Here is a 22,061-nt window from a genome sequence, read left to right as displayed (position 1 = left end):
AAATCGTTTCCTTTCACTTTAGTTGTGATAGTTCTACCATTATCATCGGGCGATCGACGCCGATACAATGGATAACCATCGTTGCCTGTAATGGTCTCTGCCGTGAATTTTCGCGGATACCGTTTGGAACACTTGCCGTCGACCATGCACGGTGATTGGCGGTTGATAGTGCCACATGGTCCATGAATCATATTCGTGATTACAACATCATGTAGGTCTGGATCGGTTTCAGGAGCAGGAATCTCCGCACATATGATGTCATCTATTTGATCTGGCCGAATTCTGTCTACTAACCAAATTAGAATGTGAGCATGCGGTAGGCCTAGTTTTTGCCATTCGACTGAATACATCCAGCATCGAGTAATCCCAAAGACGTGTTGCTTAACAATGTAATTTATTAGTGACCGAATTTTTTGCTTGAAAACCCGTGTGGTGATGTCGTGTCGATCACTTGATGTTTGTCCGGGAAGCAGCAATTGAATAATTTCCATCCATTTTGGATTACATGTAAATGTAATGAATAGATCTGGCCGACCATAATGACGAACATATGTCATTGCATCTTGCGCATATTCATGCATATGACGTGGGCTACCTGTGTATGTCGCTGGTAAAATAGTCAATCGACCAACATTTTCTGAATCTCCTTCTGTGCTTATTGCATTGCGTAAATGAATATACACTTCCGAACGCAATTTAGCTTGATTCAACCGGATGAAAGTCAGGCGCTCCGTTTCGATTGTAACGTACATGTCAATGCAGTATTGTTGAAGCAGTCGACGAAATCGCAACAAATAATTGTCAGAATTTTCACGAATCATCAAACGATATGCGTAATAATTCATCGAACTAACCTTCTTGGTAGTTTCCTCACCTGAAACAAATACAGTAAAAATTGTATTTTAGAACCCCTAATAGGTTAACGACTCTTAAGCTACTCTCTACTAAATTAGGAGTGACAACTTTTTTTGTGTACCAAAAGCAAACAGAATAAAATGTATATCAAGTTAAAATGAAAACAATGATATTGATCTTACCATTCAATGGATTAATCATTTTGATATTAAAGTGATATCCATCGTCTCCTTGCCAAAACATCAGCGGGTATTGTAACGCGTCATATGAACGGTGTGTTTCATATATTCTTTGTAGTTGCCCAGTATTGCGTCGTGTAAGCACAATATCACGTGTTTCCAAGTTTTCACCAACAATCAGGATTGCCACTTCATCGATTGTTGGAGCATTAAATGTGCGTTCATGTGTTCCAGCTGGTCTTTTATCTGCTCTGATTACAACTTTATAGTCATCACTTGGCATGCGCTCTAAAGCAGTCTTGAACAGCCTGACCAATGCATGATGTTCATGAAGCATTTGCTGCAAATCTTGGAGAATTGCTCTTTTCGTAGCTGTGTTGATCCCTTGACGCCGGTCAAGTTGTTCTTCCATATTGCCCATGAAGTATATTTGCAAGAATTTGTGCTGTGCACCTTCAATAGGTTGCAATGATCCAATGCAATGGCAAATCTGTCCTTGAATCTGTAAATTCAAAGCCATAGTTATAGTTAGATTTACAAACACTTTTTTTTTTTCAGATAATAACATACCATTTTTATTTTAGAGACAAATACAGAAATCTAACAAACTACATTCCAAATTTTTTTTACAATCATAGAAAATAAAGTTTTTAACGTAAATTACCTTAAATGTCGGATTATATCCGTGTTCTTCGATAATTTCCGCCCCAAATGAAGTCATTTGGAAACAGACATTGTATTTTTGAGTGTTCGCTAGAAAAAGTCGTGATTCTAGTGTTTCGCCATAAAGCAGGGAACGCAATGGCTCTGGTGGCGGGACCACTAATGGCAATGTCACTTTACCACTAAGGCAGCACAAACCAGGCGTTTCACCAGCAAACTTCAATGCGCCACAATGCTGGCAAACAACGTCCATTGGACCAATGCAAACTAAACGATGCAAGCTGTAGTCGATGTTGCAATCATATCGAAACGCTGCTCGATTCAAATCAATACTTGAACCATTTCTTCTTGCACTTCGAAGATTATTCCTCTGTTCATCTGTACGATAAGCTCGACGATTTCTCGTTTCTAATCTAGCCGTTTCACGGGCTGCCTCTCTTTGCTCTTGTGTTTGAGAAGCACGAATTAAGGCCCTTCTTTGCTCCATCCTAACGCGGCGCTCTTCTCGGGCAATTTCTCGTTCTTCGTCAGATAATTGACTCGCGATATTCCGTTGCCTAATTGCATTACGGCTCCGCTGGGAAAGATTAGATTTTCTAGGACGCGGCATTTTTATTAATAGTAATACTGAATATGTACTCGCACAAAACCACATAAAACAATCGAGACATAGACAATAGCTTATCAAGAAAAATCATAGACAACCTATGAAAAGACATTTACACTTTTGTTAACCTGTAGAATAAATCTTTAATTAATTTAATAAATAATTTACACAAATTAATGTCTAAAACAAACAAATATAACAGTACCTACCTGAACTTTCGAGACATTTTACACAAAATAAATTTCTGAATGCACACATAAATAGTTGTTACATTATTTGACAGGTTTGGACAACAAATGTTTGACATGTAATAAACAAATGAGCATTTATTGAAATGATTAAGTATTCATTACACATTTCTGAACGCACGCGTAATATTTTTCAATATTTAAAAAAAAAAAAATACACATCATAGTTTATTCATCCATTTTAAATAGTTTATGAACGCATGCATAAATGTCAATCATTACTTACAGATTTTGACAAAAAAATTTGACAGCTCCGAAACTAAAGAACTTTTAGGGAAAATAACGCATTTTTCAAGTATTCGTCAATTTTTCATTATTTTTAAGATGTATTCTGCTATTCGGGGTGGAGACAAATCCAACAAATCAAAAACCATGAAAATTGGTCCAGCAGATCTCGAGTTATAAGTGTTGTAACAAACCCGACTTTGTTTTATATATATAGATTTGTACTGCAAGAGTAGTTACCAAATATAATTGACTTAAATTTTTAAAAAATTTCATATTTTATGGCACATTTAATTCATTTGCGAAATGAGCAAACATCTTCAAATATGTTTATGGCTGTATGATTTGCTCTTTTCGTTGTTGAAATTATCTATAATGAAAATGTTTTATTCTTAGTACTTTATTTATGAGTGCTAATGTTTTAAAATCAAATGATTGTTAATTCCAAACTTAATGTTGGAGTTAATGTATTATGAGGTGTTTGGTAATTGGGTAATTCCATGTTACAAATATCATTCACTCAGTTTCCGTCAAGATACTGGAAAATGAGCTGTGGGTGAAATTGTCCAATAGTACAACAAATAAAGCAAAATGACAGTGGCAGGCAGAATCCAACGATGTAAACTTCTTTGTTTTATTTCAAAATCCGCCACAGTTGGGATAAGTTATTTCCTTATCGTCTGGTATTACGAACATTAACATTCGTTTTTCCTTTCTTAAAGTAGTGCCACCATTGATGCACTCCAATATCACCCATCACATTAGGTTCATATGCAACACAAAATTGATGATAAATGTCAGTAGTTTTGACTTTTTTGCCACTGGAAATCTTGTTACAGAACAAATGACACATTTTTGGGATTTTCAGTTGCTTTGCCCAATTTGCTAAGCACACTGAGCTAGTACCTGAGTCAATGTAATCATTGTTTCGTTCCCTCAACTACTTCCCATGCTACATGATAAGGAGTTTGAGTCTCGGTCGGACACACAGTTTTAATCTGCCAGGAAGTTTCATATCAGCGCACACTCTGCTGCAGAGTGAAAATCTCATTCTGGCTACATGATAATGTCGATCACTGTCCAGATAACCATTGTAGTTCAAGGGTATGATTTTACATGCCTTTTTTATGAACAGAAAGGATTTTTGTAAAAGTCAAACTGGGCTCAGCTGCTTCAATATAGATTAGGGAAGAAAACCATGAATACATACTGAGGCTACACAAACTAAAACAAATACACTCTTCAATAATCTTTCGCTCTGCACCATACCTGGCAACATTTTTAAAATCCTTCAAATTTCACAATATTTTATTTTGTAGTAACTAAAAGAGACTGGGTCAGTACATTTAATGTAAAATGATGCATCTCTCCCCCTCCGCCTCCCCCACCGCCTCCCCCACCGCCTCCCCCACCGCCTCGCCCACCGCCTCGCCCACCGCCTCGCCCACCGCCTCGCCCACCGCCTCGCCCACCGCCTCGCCCACCGCCTCGCCCTCCGCACCCCCTCCGCCTCCCCCCTCCGCCTCCCCGTCCGCCTCCCCGTCCGCCTCCCCGTCCGCCTCTCCGTCACCCTCCCCGTCCGCCTCCCCGTCCGCCTCCCCGTCCGCCTCCCCGTCCGCCTCCCCGTCCGCCTCCCCCGCCTCCCCCCGCCACCCCCCGCCTCCCCACCGCCTCCCCCCGCCACCCCCCCGCCTCCTCCCCGCCACCCCTCCGCGCCCCCTCGCCTCCTCCCCGCCACCCCCCCGCCACACCCCCGCCACACCCCCGCCTCCCCCCGCCACCCCCTCCCCACACCCCGCCTCCCCCCGCCTCCCCCTCCGCCTCACCCCCGCCTCCCCCCGCCTCCCCCTCCGCCTCACCCCCGCCTCCCCTCTGCCTCCGCCTCCCCCTCCTCCCTCCCCCTCCTCCCTCCCCCTCCTCCCTCCCCCTCCTCCCTCCCCCTCCGCCTCCCCCCCTCCGCCTCCCCCCTCCGCCTCCCCCCTCCGCCTCCCCTGTCCGCCTCCCCCCTCCGCCTCCCCCCTCCGCCTCCCCCCTCCGCCTCCCCCCTCCGCCTCCCCCCTCCGCCTCCCCCCTCCGCCTCCCCCCTCCGCCTCCCCCCTCCGCCTCCCCCCTCCGCCTCCCCCCTCCGCCTCACCCCTCCGCCTCCCCCCTCCGCCTCCCCCCTCCGCCTCCCCCCTCCGCCTCCCCCCTCCGCCTCCCCCCTCCGCCTCCCCCCTCCGCCTCCCCCCTCCGCCTCCCCCCTCCGCCTCCCCCGTCCGCCTCCCCCCTCCGCCTCCCCCCTCCGCCTCCCCCCTCCGCCTCCCCCCTCCGCCTCCCCCCTCCGCCGCCCCCCTCCGCCACCCCCCTCCGCCTCCCCCCTCCCCCTCCCCCTCCCCCTCCCCCCTCCGCCTCCCCCCTCCCCCTCCCCCTCCCCCTCCCCCTCCGCCTCCCCCTCCCCCTCCGCCTCCCCCTCCACCTCCGCCTCCCCCCTCCCCCTCCGCCTCCACCTCCCCCGCGGCCTCTCCCTCCCCCGCGGCCTCTCCCTCCCCCGCGGCCTCTCCCTCCCCCGCGGCCTCTCCCTCCCCCGCGGCCTCTCCCTCTCCCTCCCCCTCTCCCTCCCCCTCTCCCTCCCCCTCTCCCTCTCCCTCTCCCTCTCCCTCTCCCTCTCCCTCCGCCTCTCCCTCCCCCTCTCCCTCCCCCTCCGCCTCCCCCTCCCCCTCTCCCCCCCTCCGCCTCTCCCTCCCCCTCTCCCCCCCTCCGCCTCTCCCTCCCCCTCCGCCTCTCCCTCCCCCTCCGCCTCTCCCTCCCCCTCCGCCTCTCCCTCCCCCTCCGCCTCTCCCTCCCCCTCCGCCTCTCCCTCCCCCTCCGCCTCTCCCTCCCCCTCCGCCTCTCCCTCCCCCTCCGCCTCTCCCTCCCCCTCCGCCTCTCCCTCCCCCTCCGCCTCTCCCTCCCCCTCCGCCTCTCCCTCCCCCTCCGCCTCTCCCTCCCCCTCCGCCTCTCCCTCCCCCTCCGCCTCTCCCTCCCCCTCCGCCTCTCCCTCCCCCTCCGCCTCTCCCTCCCCCTCCGCCTCTCCCTCCCCCTCCGCCTCTCTCTCCCCCTCCGCCTCTCGCTCCCCCTCCGCCTCTCGCTCCCCCTCCGCCTCTCGCTCCCCCTCCGCCTCTCGCTCCCCCTCCGCCTCTCGCTCCCCCTCCGCCTCTCGCTCCCCCTCCGCCTCTCGCTCCCCCTCCGCCTCTCGCTCCCCCTCCGCCTCTCGCTCCCCCTCCGCCTCTCGCTCCCCCTCCGCCTCTCGCTCCTTCTACTCTGCCTCCCCTCCGCCTCCGCCTCCCCCCCTCCGCCTCCCCCCCTCCGCCTCCCCCTCCGCCTCCGCCTCCCCCTCCGCCTCCGCCTCCCCCTCCGCCTCCGCATCCCCCTCCACCTCCGCCTCCCCCCTCCCCCTCCGCCTCCCCCTCCGCCTCCCCCCTCCCCCTCCGCCTCTCCCTCCCCCTCCCCCTCTCCCTCCCCCTCCCCCTCCGCCTCTCCCTCTCCCTCCGCCTCTCCCTCTCCCTCCGCCTCTCCCTCTCCCTCCGCCTCTCCCTCTCCCTCCGCCTCTCCCTCTCCCTCTCCCTCCGCCTCTCCCTCTCCCTCCGCCTCTCCCTCTCCCTCCGCCTCTCCCTCTCCCTCCGCCTCTCCCTCTCCCTCCGCCTCTCCCTCTCCCTCCGCCTCTCCCTCTCCCTCTCCCTCTCCCTCTCCCTCCGCCTCTCCCTCTCCCTCTCCCTCTCCCTCCGCCTCTCCCTCTCCCTCTCCCTCCGCCTCCCCCTCCCCCTCCGCCTCTCCCTCTCCCTCCGCCTCCCCCTCCCCCTCCGCCTCTCCCTCTCCCTCCCCCTCCCCCTCCCCCTCCGCCTCCGCCTCTCCCTCTCCCTCCCCCTCCGCCTCTCCCTCTCCCTCCGCCTCCGCCTCTCCCTCTCCCTCCCCCTCCGCCTCTCCCTCTCCCTCCGCCTCCGCCTCTCCCTCTCCCTCCGCCTCCGCCTCTCCCTCTCCCTCCGCCTCCGCCTCTCCCTCTCCCTCCGCCTCCCCCTCCGCCTCCCTCCGCCTCCGCCTCCCCCTCCGCCTCCGCCTCCCCCTCCGCCTCCGCATCCCCCTCCGCCTCCGCCTCCCCCCTCCCCCTCCGCCTCCCCCTCCGCCTCCCCCTCCCCCTCCGCCTCTCCCTCCCCCTCCCCCTCTCCCTCCCCCTCCCCCTCCGCCTCTCCCTCCCCCTCCGCCTCTCCCTCTCCCTCCGCCTCTCCCTCTCCCTCCGCCTCTCCCTCTCCCTCCGCCTCTCCCTCTCCCTCCGCCTCTCCCTCTCCCTCCGCCTCTCCCTCTCCCTCCGCCTCTCCCTCTCCCTCCGCCTCTCCCTCTCCCTCCGCCTCTCCCTCTCCCTCCGCCTCTCCCTCTCCCTCCGCCTCTCCCTCTCCCTCCGCCTCTCCCTCTCCCTCCGCCTCTCCCTCTCCCTCCGCCTCTCCCTCTCCCTCTCCCTCCGCCTCTCCCTCTCCCTCTCCCTCCGCCTCTCCCTCTCCCTCTCCCTCCGCCTCTCCCTCTCCCTCCGCCTCTCCCTCTCCCTCCGCCTCTCCCTCTCCCTCCGCCTCTCCCTCTCCCTCCGCCTCTCCCTCTCCCTCCGCCTCTCCCTCTCCCTCTCCCTCCGCCTCCCCCTCTCCCTCTCCCTCCGCCTCCCCCTCCCCCTCCGCCTCTCCCTCTCCCTCCGCCTCCCCCTCCCCCTCCGCCTCTCCCTCTCCCTCCCCCTCCCCCTCCCCCTCCGCCTCCGCCTCTCCCTCTCCCTCCCCCTCCGCCTCTCCCTCTCCCTCCCCCTCCGCCTCTCCCTCTCCCTCCGCCTCCGCCTCTCCCTCTCCCTCCGCCTCCGCCTCTCCCTCTCCCTCCGCCTCCGCCTCTCCCTCTCCCTCCGCCTCCGCCTCTCCCTCTCCCTCCGCCTCCGCCTCTCCCTCTCCCTCCGCCTCCGCCTCTCCCTCCCCCTCCGCCTCCGCCTCTCCCTCCGCCTCCGCCTCTCCCTCCCCCTCCCCCTCCGCCTCTCCCTCCCCCTCCCCCTCCGCCTCTCCCTCCCCCTCCCCCTCCGCCTCTCCCTCTCCCTCCCCCTCCGCCTCTCCCTCCCCCTCCCCCTCTCCCTCCCCCTCCCCTCTGCCTCTGCCTCCCTCTCCCCTCTGCCTCCCTCTCCCCTCTGCCTCCCTCTCCCCCTCTGCCGCTGCCTCCCTCTCCCCCTCTGCCGCTGCCTCCCTCTCCCCCTCTGCCTCCCCCTTCCCCCTCTGCCTCCCCCTCCCACTCTGCCTCCCCCTCCCCCTCTGCCTCCCCCTCCCACTCTGCCTCCCCCTCTGCCTCCCCCTCTGCCTCCCCCTCTGCCTCCCCCTCTGCCTCTGCCTCCCCCTCTGCCTCCCCTTCCCCCCCCCCCCCCCCCCCCAGTTCAGTTATATATGTAAGAAAACCCTATTAGGCAAGTACCTCATCACAGAATGTAAAAGGAGAAAGAGAACTAAGATCAGATTTTGCAGTTCATTAAACAGAGGTTCATACTGACAGCTTTACTTTTGTGTTCATTCCATGTAATCTTTTCTTTTTTATCTGGTCCTTGCCAGTTTTTCATATTGAAAATAAACGTCTGACCGACCTAAAAGTGCTCGTACACCGGAGATTGAGATTATTGAGGTTGTAAGGCAGCCTGTTTTGCAGTCCCCAAAACTTTCTGCAAGGAAGCTTGTTGCAGCTGTTGGGCTTCCTCAGGCGAGTGTAAGAATAATTTTATACAGATACTTGCACTTTCATTCATATAAAATCATGTTTGGCTAAGAACTTAAACCTGCATATTTTGTACCCCTTCAACAGTCTTGTGAAAACATCCTGTCTAATATGACAGTTGACTCTGAAAGGAGAAGGGATAAAGATGGTCTCAATTATGTCCGCATTGTGATGTGAGAGATTTTCAGTATTTTAGAAAACTGCTTCAGGAGGAAAGTGTTTTTCAATTCTAAACCTTGCAAACTAAGCACACAGATGGAATTATTGGGGAATAATTACTTCAGAAATCAAGACTTACGTTGCAGTTTTAAATTTAAATACAATCTAGGTGCTTCCTAGGAACATCTGCTGTGTCATCTTTCAGTTTAATTTATTCACCATGTTCAATATGTCACGGTACATATTGAGAGAAGTAACTATCAGAATATAATTATGTGGTGTGGATTAATAATTGACTATTAGTCTGTTTGTGTGTATATAGAGTATAAATGAGACTCATAGCTTTGGAGAAAGCTGTCGGTCCCTCATTTTGTCATTGCTGCTAATATTTACGTGACTGCACCAATATTTTGATGCAGTAAGCCTAGAAATGTAAGACATACTAACAGTTAACATTATTACGTAACGTTCTGCTAACAGGAGCTTTCAAACTTTAAAATCGGTTACATGGAGTGGCAAATTAAATGTTTTCCTTTAAGTTTTCATGAATTACTATGTTATTTCCATGTACCTACCAGCAGCTTGTTAGTGGCCTGTGCACCAGAATACAAAACCTGACTGTAACCCTAGACAGTGAGGCAAAGCCCACAAATTATTTTTCTGTTTTCTATTATGGTTATATGCATCAAAGTCCATGTGGATCTAATTTTTATCACTAACTACTAATACCATTAAGAAGTAAATATGTGAAACAATTCAGAGGTTGCTTGATATTAATTAATGAGCAAACTGATAAAGAAATGAAATATAGTGATTAACATTTGTAATGTTCAATTTTATCTTCAAATGAAAATATATAAGGGGTGTTCAAAAAGAAACGAGCCAGAGTCTGGAATGCCAAACCGGTGACAGGACGGTAATATCATGGCATGTGTAACAAGGTGTAGTTCCGACCAGATCGTGGAAGTTCACAACCCATCGCTAGAGGGCACGCGTGCATGTCACATGACTATACAGAGCTAGCAACAGCATGGATCAGTCATCCAACACTGCCAGTCTGATGTTCTTCTTTGACCAAGATGGCCCCTTCTGATTCGCTTTCTGCAGCATGGGACAACAGTGAATGCCCAGCGTTACTTGCAAACTGTGACCACCGTTCGCCAAGTGATCAAATCAAAATGACTAGGCAATCTCACCCATGGGGTCATTCTGCTCCATGACAATGCGAAGCTTCATACAGCCAACACAGTCATGGCACTCCTGCAGAAATTCAAGTCGGACGTTCTCGGCCACCCTCCATAGAGTCCGGACCTCTCTCCCTGTGATTACGGTCCCCTTAAAAATGCTCAGAGGGGCAAACGATTCACCTCAGACAACAATGTCCGACTGTACATGCAGAACTGGTTAACATTGCAGCCCCGGGAATTTTATGAGACAGCCATTAACCACATTGTGTCACAGTGGGACAAGTGTCTTAACAGCCAAGGTCAATACTTATAACATACAGGTACTGGTTTCTGTAATTATGTCTCTGGCACATTTCTGTTTGAACACCCCTTATATATCGGAGTAATTCTGTTGCATTGTTTTCCCCTCCTTGTTCTTAAAAATTTTCTCTACAAATGTGCAGGTGTGTCGTGGAATAGTGTCAGTCTACAGAGGACAGTGGAAGGTGTGACAGCTGTTTTGTTGTCTCTTAAGAAGTGTCCATTTATACGATACCAGAGTTCTTCCAGAATGGCCAAAAGACTAGCTGAAAAAATAAGGGTGAGTCATTAATTTTTTATGCAGGTTATCCATAGTGTGGGTGTCTGTAGCTCCTTCCTATGTTTCCTAGGTGATGGTGGAAGCAAAAAAGAAAACCTAGCATGAAAGGATATAAAACAGTAAGCATATGCTACTGCAGCATAAATGTTTTTGACAGTCCTAAATGTGAACTTGTGAATTAGATATGAGCTGTGAAATCATTCTAATCTGAGGGTCAAGTTCTTGACTGTAAGAAGAATGGACCTGTATTGCCACAGTTATTCCTTACCAGAAATCCTTTTCAATAATTGTCAAACATAATGACCAGTGCTGAAGAATTGAGGTGAAAGCAATTAGCAAATAAAAATGGGTGACACTTATATTTGGCTATTTAAGCACTTCATTGTAATATGCTGGACTGATCATATTTCTGTCTACTATCTATTCGTTAAGGGGAGTTGGAACACCCTATCCTGAGAATTTTAAATTAGTGGTTTGGCTTCCCTGTATTTCAGGAACCACAGTAGCCATTGACATGAAACGTTTACAGGACATTAAACTGTTTGTTCTGAGTCTACTGAACTACAATAATTGCATTTCAGCCACTGCTTTCAGAAATAAAATTTTTTAATTACATGGTTGAAATTTTGTGTACTTTTTTTTGTATGTTACCCTAAATAATTTTAATTATACATAACATTATGTTCTTCTTTTAGTTCAGTAGACTCAGGATATGTATGTTATTACTCCCTGAAAATTTGAATACTCTACTCAAAGTGGTTTCTGAGATTTAGGGGAAAATGCAACAGAAAATGTTAATTTTCAGCAATAGCTTCTAAAGTTTCAAAATACTGTAACTCACTTAATATAAGCTTAATTTTTTTTATTTTTAGTCACTCAGAAGCACCCAGCACCATACTGTATATCATCCTCTTGATCTTTTTCCAAGTTTTTCCTTCTTTCTGGACTCCTTAGTGTCCAACTGTGCTTCATACTTTACTTTATCGATGTGAACCTTGTCCATCCGTTCACTGATGCAGTTTGCTCCAGGATTAATTCCCATATGCTGTAGCACTTTCACCCTACCAATGTTGCCATCATTAAAAACAATAACAGCATCACTGACCTCCCACCTTAGTGTCTTAATTCCAACAAAAACATTGCTTGGTAAGCGAGTTCATGTAAGATTATTTAATAACTCATTGGGATTTTGAGTCTGACCATGCAGACACTTCTTCAGTAATTCAGGATTTGCCAGGTCTCTGTAAATAGGTTTTGTGATATCCATGACTGCTGCTGTGATGGAATGTTTATGGCTGCATGAACTGTTTGAGTACTGAGCATTGCGGTAATTGCACCATGAATCAGGTCCAGGAGGGCAATGTGGTGTACTGGTTTTTCATCGGTTGCCTGCTTCATTTTCAACAAATCCTAAGTATTATTTCTAATGGCCATCCCATAATACTGCTGTAGTTCATCAGTTATTTTATCAGTCAGCCTGTCTCTTATGGTTTTACCATCAAGAAGTTTCTTGTCTCTCAAACTTTGTTTCAACTTCCTCAAGACGGTATCAATCCTCTTCTGGACATGACCTTTATACCTCAGCAACCCACAACCTTCTATACAGAAAATTACAGATTTTATTAGATCTTGAAGTAATGCACATAAAAATTTTAACATTTTCAACCAGTGTAGATTATATTTAAAAAAAATACTTCCCATGTGAGTTTATAAGTGATGTGTATATATATCATTTTATTCGGAAAATTGCAAATTTTGTAATGAGATAAAAAGCCGAAAATGTGAAAAAAAAAATTTTTCTGTTCTAACTCCCCTTAAGCTGATAGTAAACTAGGACAGTGAAAATTATTGTCATCTTAAATATGTTAAGATACTTTCTGATTGTGACAAGACTGACTGATACTTCAGTTTGAAGTCCAGGTTGGAATATCAACAATATTATGAAAATGATGTGTTGCTACACATCATAAAGATGATACGTTGAGTTGTAGAGAGCCACACTGAAAAGACTGTTACCCAGTGGGCTTTTGGCCAAAGCTTTCTTCAGAAAGGAAAAGGAAAACACCTACACAATCACACAAACACCTACACAAGTGCACAAGCAAGCACACCTCACACACACGACCATATATGCGGCTCCACCCACAAAACAACAGTATTGAACAAAAGGGGAAGGGATAGCAAGATGCGAATTGAGGGAGAGAAGTCAGGAAGTTGGCACTGCCTGCCGAGCATGGAGGGATTGATGGTGTCCGGATAAGGCTGCCAGGTGCAACCTTGGAGGCCTTGGGGTACAGGGGAGGGGGAGGGGGGAGGAGAGGGGGACCGGGAGACTGGGAGTGGAGGAGGAGAGGAACAGAGAAGAGAAAAAGACTGGTTGGTGCGTTAGTAGAGAGTTCACATCCTATCACCCTCAGTGTGTGCTGCTCTCTGCCAACCCACCCACCTGTCTTTTCCTCTCTGTGATTTTGAACTCTCAAGACACCAAAATCCAGTTATTGCTCTCAGAGATTTTTTAACAGAATTTAACAAATTCTGGTACCACATAAGCCAGAATTCATGACTTTCATATCTTGGTGCTTACATGGTAGCAAGGACAGCACAGAAATGTCAACTCCCGGGATACAATGATAGAAAACATTTTTGGTAAACACATAAATGAACAGTTCACAGATCTGATGTGAGATTAGAAATAATAGCCACTGTGGGTAGAGTGCTAAAGTTTCTCAACTGGAGTCCAGCTTGGTGTCCTTGACAGACAGAGTCCATTTTTTATTGTATACCCAAAAACTTTGACACTGGCACTATTTGCAGAGCTGTTGGTAATGAGGATGTCAAAGTAATTGAATTATTTAGTTGTACAATACCATAACAACTTACTTGCAACAGGGAAATGCAAAATGCTTTTCGTTTTTCACTGAACAGTTACTCATTAATGGTTCTTCAGAGGCTCTCCTCCACTTAATGTGAAGCAGTTGACAGTTTTGTGTTTAGCTGTCTTTTAGTGTAAGCAACTCATGCCATTGCTGCAGGCTGCAAAGTGCTGCATTGTACTAGAAGAACCTTAAATGTTGCAAAAATAGACATATTAGAACATAAAAACGTGAAGTTCAGTCTTCTGCCTGTCAGCACATATTTACCCTTCGTAACCACATAAGAGAATAATGAATTTCACTCATTTCATGTGTTGTGTGGGTTTCATCCCAACTTTCATCAAGTGAGAATTCTATTCACACCAGCAGCTTCATTGCTGTGCACTTATCCAAGTGAACTTTACAGTATGCAGTGCTATTTTGTACTCTACACCAGCATGGAAAGTGCATTACTATTTAGTTACAGTATTCAGTTGTTGCTATTTTGTGGTTTGATGCAGCTCTCAATTCTAGTATATCGTGTGCAAGCCCCTTCGTCTGCATAACTGTTGCAAACTATGTCCATTTGAACGTGGATTCCCCCCTTAGTATCCCTCTATGATTTTTACCCTCCCACGCTTCCTTCCATTTCCAATTTGAAGATTCCTTGATGCCTCAGGATGTGTCCTATCAACCAATCTCTTCTTTCATTCAAGTTGTGCCACAAATTTTTTTTTCATAAGTTTCAGTACTTCGTCATTTATTGTTCAGTGTACCCATCTAATTATTAACTCTCCTGTAGCACCACATTTCAAAATCTTCTATTCTCCTCTTGTCTGAATTGCCGATTGTCCATGTTTCACTTACATACAGAGCTTCACCATCATGTTAACAAATTCCTCTTTCAAAAATGCTTGTGTTGTTGTGGCCAGTCTGCATTTTATATCCTTTCTACTTAACCATCACCAATTGTTTTGCTGCCTAAATCGCAAAACTCAGCCACAAGTTTTAGTGTCTCATTCCCAGGTCTAATTCCCTCAGCACAGCTTAATTTTGTTGAACTCCACTCCATTACTATCCTTTTACCTTTTCAGATTTTCATTTTTTTTTAAGACTCTGTCCATCTGAAGATGAATCTCCAGAACTGGCTGAAATAAGATAATCTATTTCGAATATTTGACAGAACAAGCATGTTTTGGCTTACTGCCATTATCAAGTGATTTCTAGTTGAAAGTTAGCGACCTTTTTGCATTTGTAGCAATTTTTTTCTGCCGAATTGCGATAAGTATAATATTTTTCATACTTACAAAACATAAAAAATACAGCATCATAGTGAAGAAATGACAGAATATGGAACCGTCAAAATATCTTTCAAAAACGTATTTTTTATGTTTGTATTTTGACAGTTCTTTACTACTACAGCATCATAGTGAAGGAATGACATAATATGGAACTGTCAAAATAACTGTCAAAATGTATTTTTTTATGTTTTGTAACTAAAAAAAATATTATATTTACCACGGCTTGACAGAAAAAGGTTACTACAAATGCAATATAGCCGTCGCTTCCAACTAGTCACTTGATAATGACAATAATCTGAAACATATGTTTTGTGTAAAATATTAAAAATATATTACCTAATTGCACCTAGTTTTGGAGCTTTCATTTTCATTATGGCTCATAATGATGTACAAGATGCTGTGAGCCCAACAGAACGTAAATCTATCTACTCTGTTCAACTGCTCTACCAAGTCCTTTGTTTTCTGTGACTGAATGACATTGCCAGATTGTATAAAATGGTGGATAGCCTACAAACCTGTCTCATTCCCTTCTCCACTACTGATTTCCTTGCATGTCCTTTCACTTTGTAACTGCACTCTGCTTTCTGTAGAAGTTGTAAATAACCTTTCAGTTCCTATATTTTATATGTGCTGCCTTTAGAATTTCAAATAATGTATTCCAGACAATGTTCTCAAAACCTGTCTCTGTCTACAAATGCTATAAATGCAAATCTGCCTCTCTTCAACATATTTGCTAAGATAAGTCAAAGGGTCAGTATTGGCTTTCTTGTTTCTATGTTTCTTCAGAACCCAAACTGATCTTAACCAAAGGTGGCATTCACGAGATTTCCATTCATCTGTAAATAATTTCAGTATTTTGAAACCATGACTTTTTAAAACTGATGGTTTGGTAGTATTAACAACTGGCAGCCCCAGCTCTCTGTGGGTTTGGAATCATTACAGACTTCCTGATGAGTATTTCCTGTCTTGTATATATTGCATACCAGGTGGAATAATTTTGTAATGGCTGGCTACCCTAAGGATTTCAATAATTATGAGAGAATATTGTTTACTCCAGAGGCCTTCTTTCCACGTAAGTCGTTCAGTGCTCTCAGTCTTTTCGCAATATCGTGCCTCCTATCTCATCTTCATCTGCTTCCTCTCCTCTTTCTATAACGTAACTGTCAAGTTTGTTTCCATTATATAGACACACTATATAGTCATTTCACCTTTCAGCTTTTCATTCTATACTTAGTACTGGTGTGCCTTGTAACCTCTTGATATTGATACAGCTGCTCTTATTTTCTCCAAAGGTCTCCTTAATTTTCCTATTGGCAGCCTCTATATTTCCCCTAATTATTCATCCTTCTACAGCCCTACATTTGTTCTCTAGCCATTCCCGATTAGCAGTACATTGTGATAAGTAAAGTGAAAGAGGCAACATTACATGATGGTAGAAGTGACATTATTTTATTTGTGAAGACTTGTCTAAACATTGTATTGTTTTTGTAGGGGAAAAAAATCAGCCTTTCTCAGAGGCTGTCTTATCATATGTGTTTAAGTGCACATGCCTCCAGTACATGTTGTTGTTGTGGTCTTCAGTCCTGAGACTGGTTTGATGCAGCTCTCCACGCTACTCTATCCTGTGCAAGCTCCTTCATCTCCCAGTACCTACTGCAGCCTACATCCCTCTGAATCTGCTTAGTGTATTCATCTCTTGGTCTCCTTCTACGATTTTTACCCTCCACACTGCCCTCCAATACTAAATTGGTGATCACTTGATGCCTCAGAACATGTCCTACTAACCGATCCCTTCTTCTAGTCAAGTTGTGCCACAAACTCCTCTTCTCCCCAGTCCTATTCAGTACCTCCTCATTAGTTATGTGATCTGCTAGAAATGTAGGTTTGCCTTTTCTTAATCTAGCTTCTAAAATAAGTCGTAGGGTCAGTATTGCCTCACGTGTTCCCATATTTCTACGGAATCCAAACTGATCTTCCCCAAGGTTGGCTTTTACCAGTTTTTCCATTCGTCTGTAAAGAATTCGTGGGTCGTATTTTGCAGCCGTGACTTATTAAACTGATAGTTCGGTAATTTTCACATCTGTCAACGCCTGCTTTCTTTGGGATTGGAATTATTATATTCTTCTTGAAGTCTGAGGGTATTTCGCCTGTCTCATACATTTTGCTCATGAGATGGTAGAGTTTTGTCAGGACTGGCTCTCCTGAGGCTGTCAGTAGTTCTGATGGAATGTTGTCTACTCCCGGTGCCTTGTTTCGACTTAGGCCTTTCAGTGCTCTATCAAACTCTTCACGCAGTATCGTATCTCCCATTTCATCTTCATCTACATCCTTTTCCATTTCTATAACATTGCCGTCAAGTACTTCGCCCTTGTATAGACCCTATATATACTCCTTCCACCTTTCTGCAGTCCCTTCTTTGCTTAGAACTGGGTTCCTATCTGAGCTCTTGATATTCATACAAGTGGTTCTCTTTTCTCCAAAGGTCTCTCTAATTTTCCTGTAGGCAGTATCTATCGTACCCCTAGTGAGATAAGCTTCTACATCCTTAGATTTGTCCTCTAGCCATGCCTGCTTAGCCATTTTGCACTTCCTGTCGATCTCATTTTTGAGACGTTTGTATTCCTTTTTGCCTGCTTCATTTACTGCATTTTTATATTTTCTCCTTTCGTCAATTAAATTCAATATTTCTTCTGTCATCCAAGGATTTCTACTAGCCCTCATCTTTTTACCTACTTGATCCTCTGCTGCCTTCACTACTTCATCCCTCAAAGCTACCCATTCTTCTTCTACTGTATTTCTTTCCCCCACTCCTGTCAATTGTTCCCTTATGCTCTCCCTGAAACTCTGTACAACCTCTGGTTTAGTCAGTTTATCCAGGTCCCATCTCCTTAAATTCCCACCTTTTTGCAGTTTCTTTAGTTTTAATCTACAGTTCATAACCAATAGATTGTGGTCAGGATCCACATCTGCCCCTGGAAATGTCTTACAATTTAAAACCTGGTTCCTAAATCTCTGTCTTACCATTATATAATCTATCTGATACCTTTTAGTATCTCCAGGATTCTTCCATATATACAACCTTCTTTTATGACTCTTGAACCAAGTGTTAGCTATGATTAAGTTATGCTCTGTGCAAAATTCCACCAGACGGCTTCCTCTTTAATTTCTTAGCCCCAATCCATATTCACCTACTACGTTTCCTTCTCTCCTTTTTCCTACTACCAAATTCCAGTCACCCATGACTATTAAATTTTCATCTCCCTTCACTATCTGAATAATTTCTTTTATTTCATCATACATTTCTTCAATTTCTTCGTCATCTGCAGAGCAAGTTGTCATATAGACTTGTACTACTGCCGTAGGCGTGGGCTTCGTGTCTATCTCGGCCACAACAATGCATTCGGTGTGCTTTTTGTAGTAGCTTACCCGCATTCCTATTGTTTTATTCATTATTAAACCTACTCCTGCATTACCCCTATTTGATTTTGTATTTATAACCCTGTATTCACCTGACCAAAAGTCTTGCTCCTCGTGCCACCGAACTTCACTAATTCCTACTATATCCAACTTTAACCTATCCATTTCCCTTTTTAAATTTTCTAACCTACCTGCCCGATTAAGGGATCTGACATTCCACGCTCCGATCCGTAGAATGCCAGTTTTCTTTCTCCTGATAATGACGTCCTCCTGAGTAGTCCCCGCCTCGAGATCCGAATGGGGGACTGTTTTACCTCCGGAATATTTTACCCAAGAGGATGCCTTCATCATTTATCCATACACTAAAGTTGCATGCCCTCTGGAAAAATTACAGCTGTAGTTTCCCCTTGCTTTCAGCCGTTCACAGTACCAGCACAGCAAGGCCGTTTTGGTTAGTGTTACAAGGCCAGATCAGTCAATCATCCAGACTGTTGCCCCTGCAACTACTGAAAAGGCTACTGCCCCTCTTCAGGGACCATACGTTTGTCTGGCCTTTCAACAGATACCCCTCCGTCGTGGTTATACCTACGGTAAGGCTACCTGTATCGCTGAGGCACGCAAGCCTCCCCACCAACGGCAAGGTCTATGGTTCATGGGGGGAGGGCCTCCTGTACATAAAATGCCAATACTATGGGCATACCACAATGTCTTACAAGGATCAAACCATTTGCATTGGGTTTCACACTTTACACTATATCAGAAGACTGAGTGTGTACTGTCACAGTCGACTCCCTTTTTTTATGCAATTTTCATCTTTTGTTATGACTGGCTCTGTGATGACCACATTATTTTTTAAAAAATGTGCTTAATGATGATTGACATATTCAAGTCTTTATTTTATATGTATCTTTTGTATCTCATGCTAGGTGTATTCCACTAATTGATGGAGGATATTGGGGAAACTTGTATTTTGTAGTAGTATAAAGTGTGGTGTTGGCTGTTCATGCACATTGAGAGCTCAAGAGCTGTCTGTCTGTAAGATGAAGCTGAACTCTTTCCATAGATTGTCTGTAATGAATAGTAAACATTAAAATACTCTTTCAGTAAACACAGGGAAAGGAGGAGAACACAGAAGACGGAATTTAAAAGCTCTTAATTGGGAGAAAAGAGGATATCTGAGAAGTGATTGGCTTTTGCAGATGGTCTCGCCATTTTAGCTGAATCTGTAGAAGTTCCAAGAGACTGGTTCAAAAGGTGGCTTATGTATGTCTTTTGAAGAACCACAGTCATGACAGATGTGAAGGAGGCACCGAAACACTTGGAAACTGATAATGGAAGATTAAAATAGGCTACAAAATTCAAATATCTAGGTGAAATAATACAACCAAATGTTTTGGACAAAGAAGCCAACTTAGCAAGGGCAAGCAAAATGGAAGTGGCTTTTCAATTGACAAAAAAAGCTGTATAACAAGAAATCTCTTTCCATAAATGCAAAATTGTGGTACTACAATACTGTAGGGTGAAATGTACACTCTAGATAGTTGTATGTGTGTGTGTGCAGGAAAATCTTGAGATCAAAATATGACAACATAAAATGGAAGTTAAGAAGTAATAAAGAAGTTTATGAAAGAATATAATGAATATTAGACACAATGATGAAGTGAAAAGTTGTATCATCTGGGTACCTAAAAATTCTGTATGAAAAAAGAACAACAAAAAGAATTTTTAACTTTACAGACACCAAAAAACATGTGACATGGATCAAAGAAAGTTAAGCAGACCGGAGAGAAATGGAAGTAATGGAGAAAGAAATAGGATAAAGAGAAAAGTTCAGAGTAATAGTAAAAATTCTGGTGCAATATTGACAGAAGAAAGAAGAGAGAAATGTTGGGAAAGAATGGAAAATTATTGGAAAGAAAGAAGAAAAGAAAGAAGGGGATTTACAGGTAAGATGTTTCATGTGGTCCTCAGTAGTCCAAACCAGTTAAAACATAGGGTAATGTAATCACCCTTTTTTATTCTCTTGTTGGAAATGTTTTCCCCTATGAAACTTTTTAAGGATAATTTCCACATAAATTTTAGCTAATATTCAATAAATAAATTTACCATTCCACACAAAGAAAGTTTTCACAATTCAATATATATTCTTCAGTTTCATCGGTGTAATACATTCAACGCATGGACTGATACTTGTAAATTATCAGAGTGTGAATATGACTAACTCCAGTTACAATCTTCCTTTATGACAATATGAAACACAGCAGATTGACAGAAAGAAAGAAGCCTTGACGTCATGCAAAACCCAGTCCAACAAGCCATAGCCAGTGAGAGGTGCTGTAGTGTCATGGCCTATTTTGTTTGCTTAATAGCGGATAGATTTCTGAAAGCAATTTGGATGTGTACACAGCAATGACTTATATGGATGAAAAGAAACATGGAAAAAAGAACGAACACAAATGCATTATGTTCTTATTATTACATTGCCACATATTAACGTACATACATATTGCAGTTTTTTAATTTTGACTGATGTACTTTCTTAGGTCACTCAGGAACTAAGAGCGTGTAGATTCCTTACACGGGTCATGATCATTCCCTTGCCACTCAGTCATGTTGTTTAGCGTAAACTATTGAGCATTGATAATGAAAAAGAAATGCCAGAAAAATCACTGAGGCTCGTCAGTGAGGATTTCATCATTCCTTTTTATATCATACAGTGTTTCAATTACAGTACTACTCTGAACAAGCTTTTACCAATTCGAGCTGGTACACACACACACACACACACACACACACACACACACACACACACACCTACCTTTCTTCATTCACCTTCTCCTATCCTCCCTCCGCTTTGGCGTTTGAAGCTTCCCTTTTTCTTATTCCTTCCTGTGAACTCCTGAAGGCTGGCCCACACATCTGAAGTGTAACAGGTGACTAGGTAATGCATAATTCCCAGCCCCGGATCAAAAGTAGAGTTTGCACGTACCCCCTGGTACAGGCCAGGCCCAGGGAGGGGTGATTGCCTGAGCTGCTACCATCCCATATTGCTGATTGGTCCCTTTGTCAGGATTTCGGGAGGTGTGACCTGAGGTGTGGACAACAACCTAAAGTGGGTGAGCCCCCCTATGAGGGGGGGGGGGGCAGTTCAAAGGAACGCGCCATTGGAGACGCTGGCAATCATGGGAGATTTTCTCACAATGGGCCAATCACCAATCACTCCACGTCTACCAAACGTAAACTGAATGAGGCTAATGATTCAAAGACCCTCCCAGTTCCACCAAGGTTCCTCATGGTTTCACGTATGGAAGACGGTCAGTTCTTTACAATGCTAAATTCATTTCTTATTCAGAAAGGTGTTGATGCGGTTGCTGGCCCTGTAAAATTCTGCTCTTGTTTATGCAATGGCACTTTGCTTTTGGAGACTATTTCTGATTCTCAAGCACAACAACTGCTTGCCGCTTCGCTTCTTTATGGCTATCCCGTTCGTGTTGAGGCCCATAGAACTCTGAATTCTTCTCATGGTGTTATTTACGCTAGTGTACTTGATGGTGTAACTGAGGCAGAAGTCCAAATGTACCTCTCTGATCAGGGTGTCATTGCTGTCCATCAGGTGATGAAAAAGGTAGATGCATTCTTAGTTCCCACACGCACTCTTTTTCTCACCTTTGATAGAGTGGTGCTCCTGTCCAAGATCAAAGCAGGCTATAAAGTTATCACAGTTCAACCTTACATTCTGAACCAGATGCGCTGCTACCAGTGTCATTGTTTCAGCTACTCTCTAATGTCTTGTCGACACCTGGCCATACATATAACGTGTGGTAGGGATGCACACGCAGTTGATTGTCCATCCCCTTCTCCCCGCTGTATCAACTGCAATGGTAACCATGGTGACCATGCCACCACCTCTCGAGATTGTCCTGTGTATCTCAATGAATAGGCTGTCCTGGAGATCTGGTAAAGAAAAAAGTGCCTTACCCTGTCGCCCGCAAGTGATTGGCTGGTCACAAACACTGTGTTCTACCATCTGGCATTTACAGTACTGTTATTGC

At 45.6% G+C, this 22,061-nt stretch overlaps 1 protein-coding gene across 1 annotated transcript in view; it reads left to right on the top strand.

Moving 5' to 3' along the window:
* The window catches only part of LOC126094521 (vacuolar protein sorting-associated protein 45), a 125,351-nt gene that overhangs the window by 25,518 nt on the left and 77,772 nt on the right, over positions 1-22,061 (top strand). Inside the window, exon 4 of the mRNA XM_049908938.1 lies at positions 10,303-10,439. Within this exon, the coding sequence (XP_049764895.1) occupies positions 10,303-10,439 (137 nt within the window). The remainder of the gene's footprint in view (positions 1-10,302; positions 10,440-22,061) is intronic.

The sequence above is a fragment of the Schistocerca cancellata genome, chromosome 8, assembly GCF_023864275.1.
Source record: "Schistocerca cancellata isolate TAMUIC-IGC-003103 chromosome 8, iqSchCanc2.1, whole genome shotgun sequence".
NCBI lineage: Eukaryota > Metazoa > Arthropoda > Insecta > Orthoptera > Acrididae > Schistocerca > Schistocerca cancellata.
Note: the sequence above shows the minus strand (reverse complement) of the source record. Positions and strands in the feature narration are given on the sequence as shown.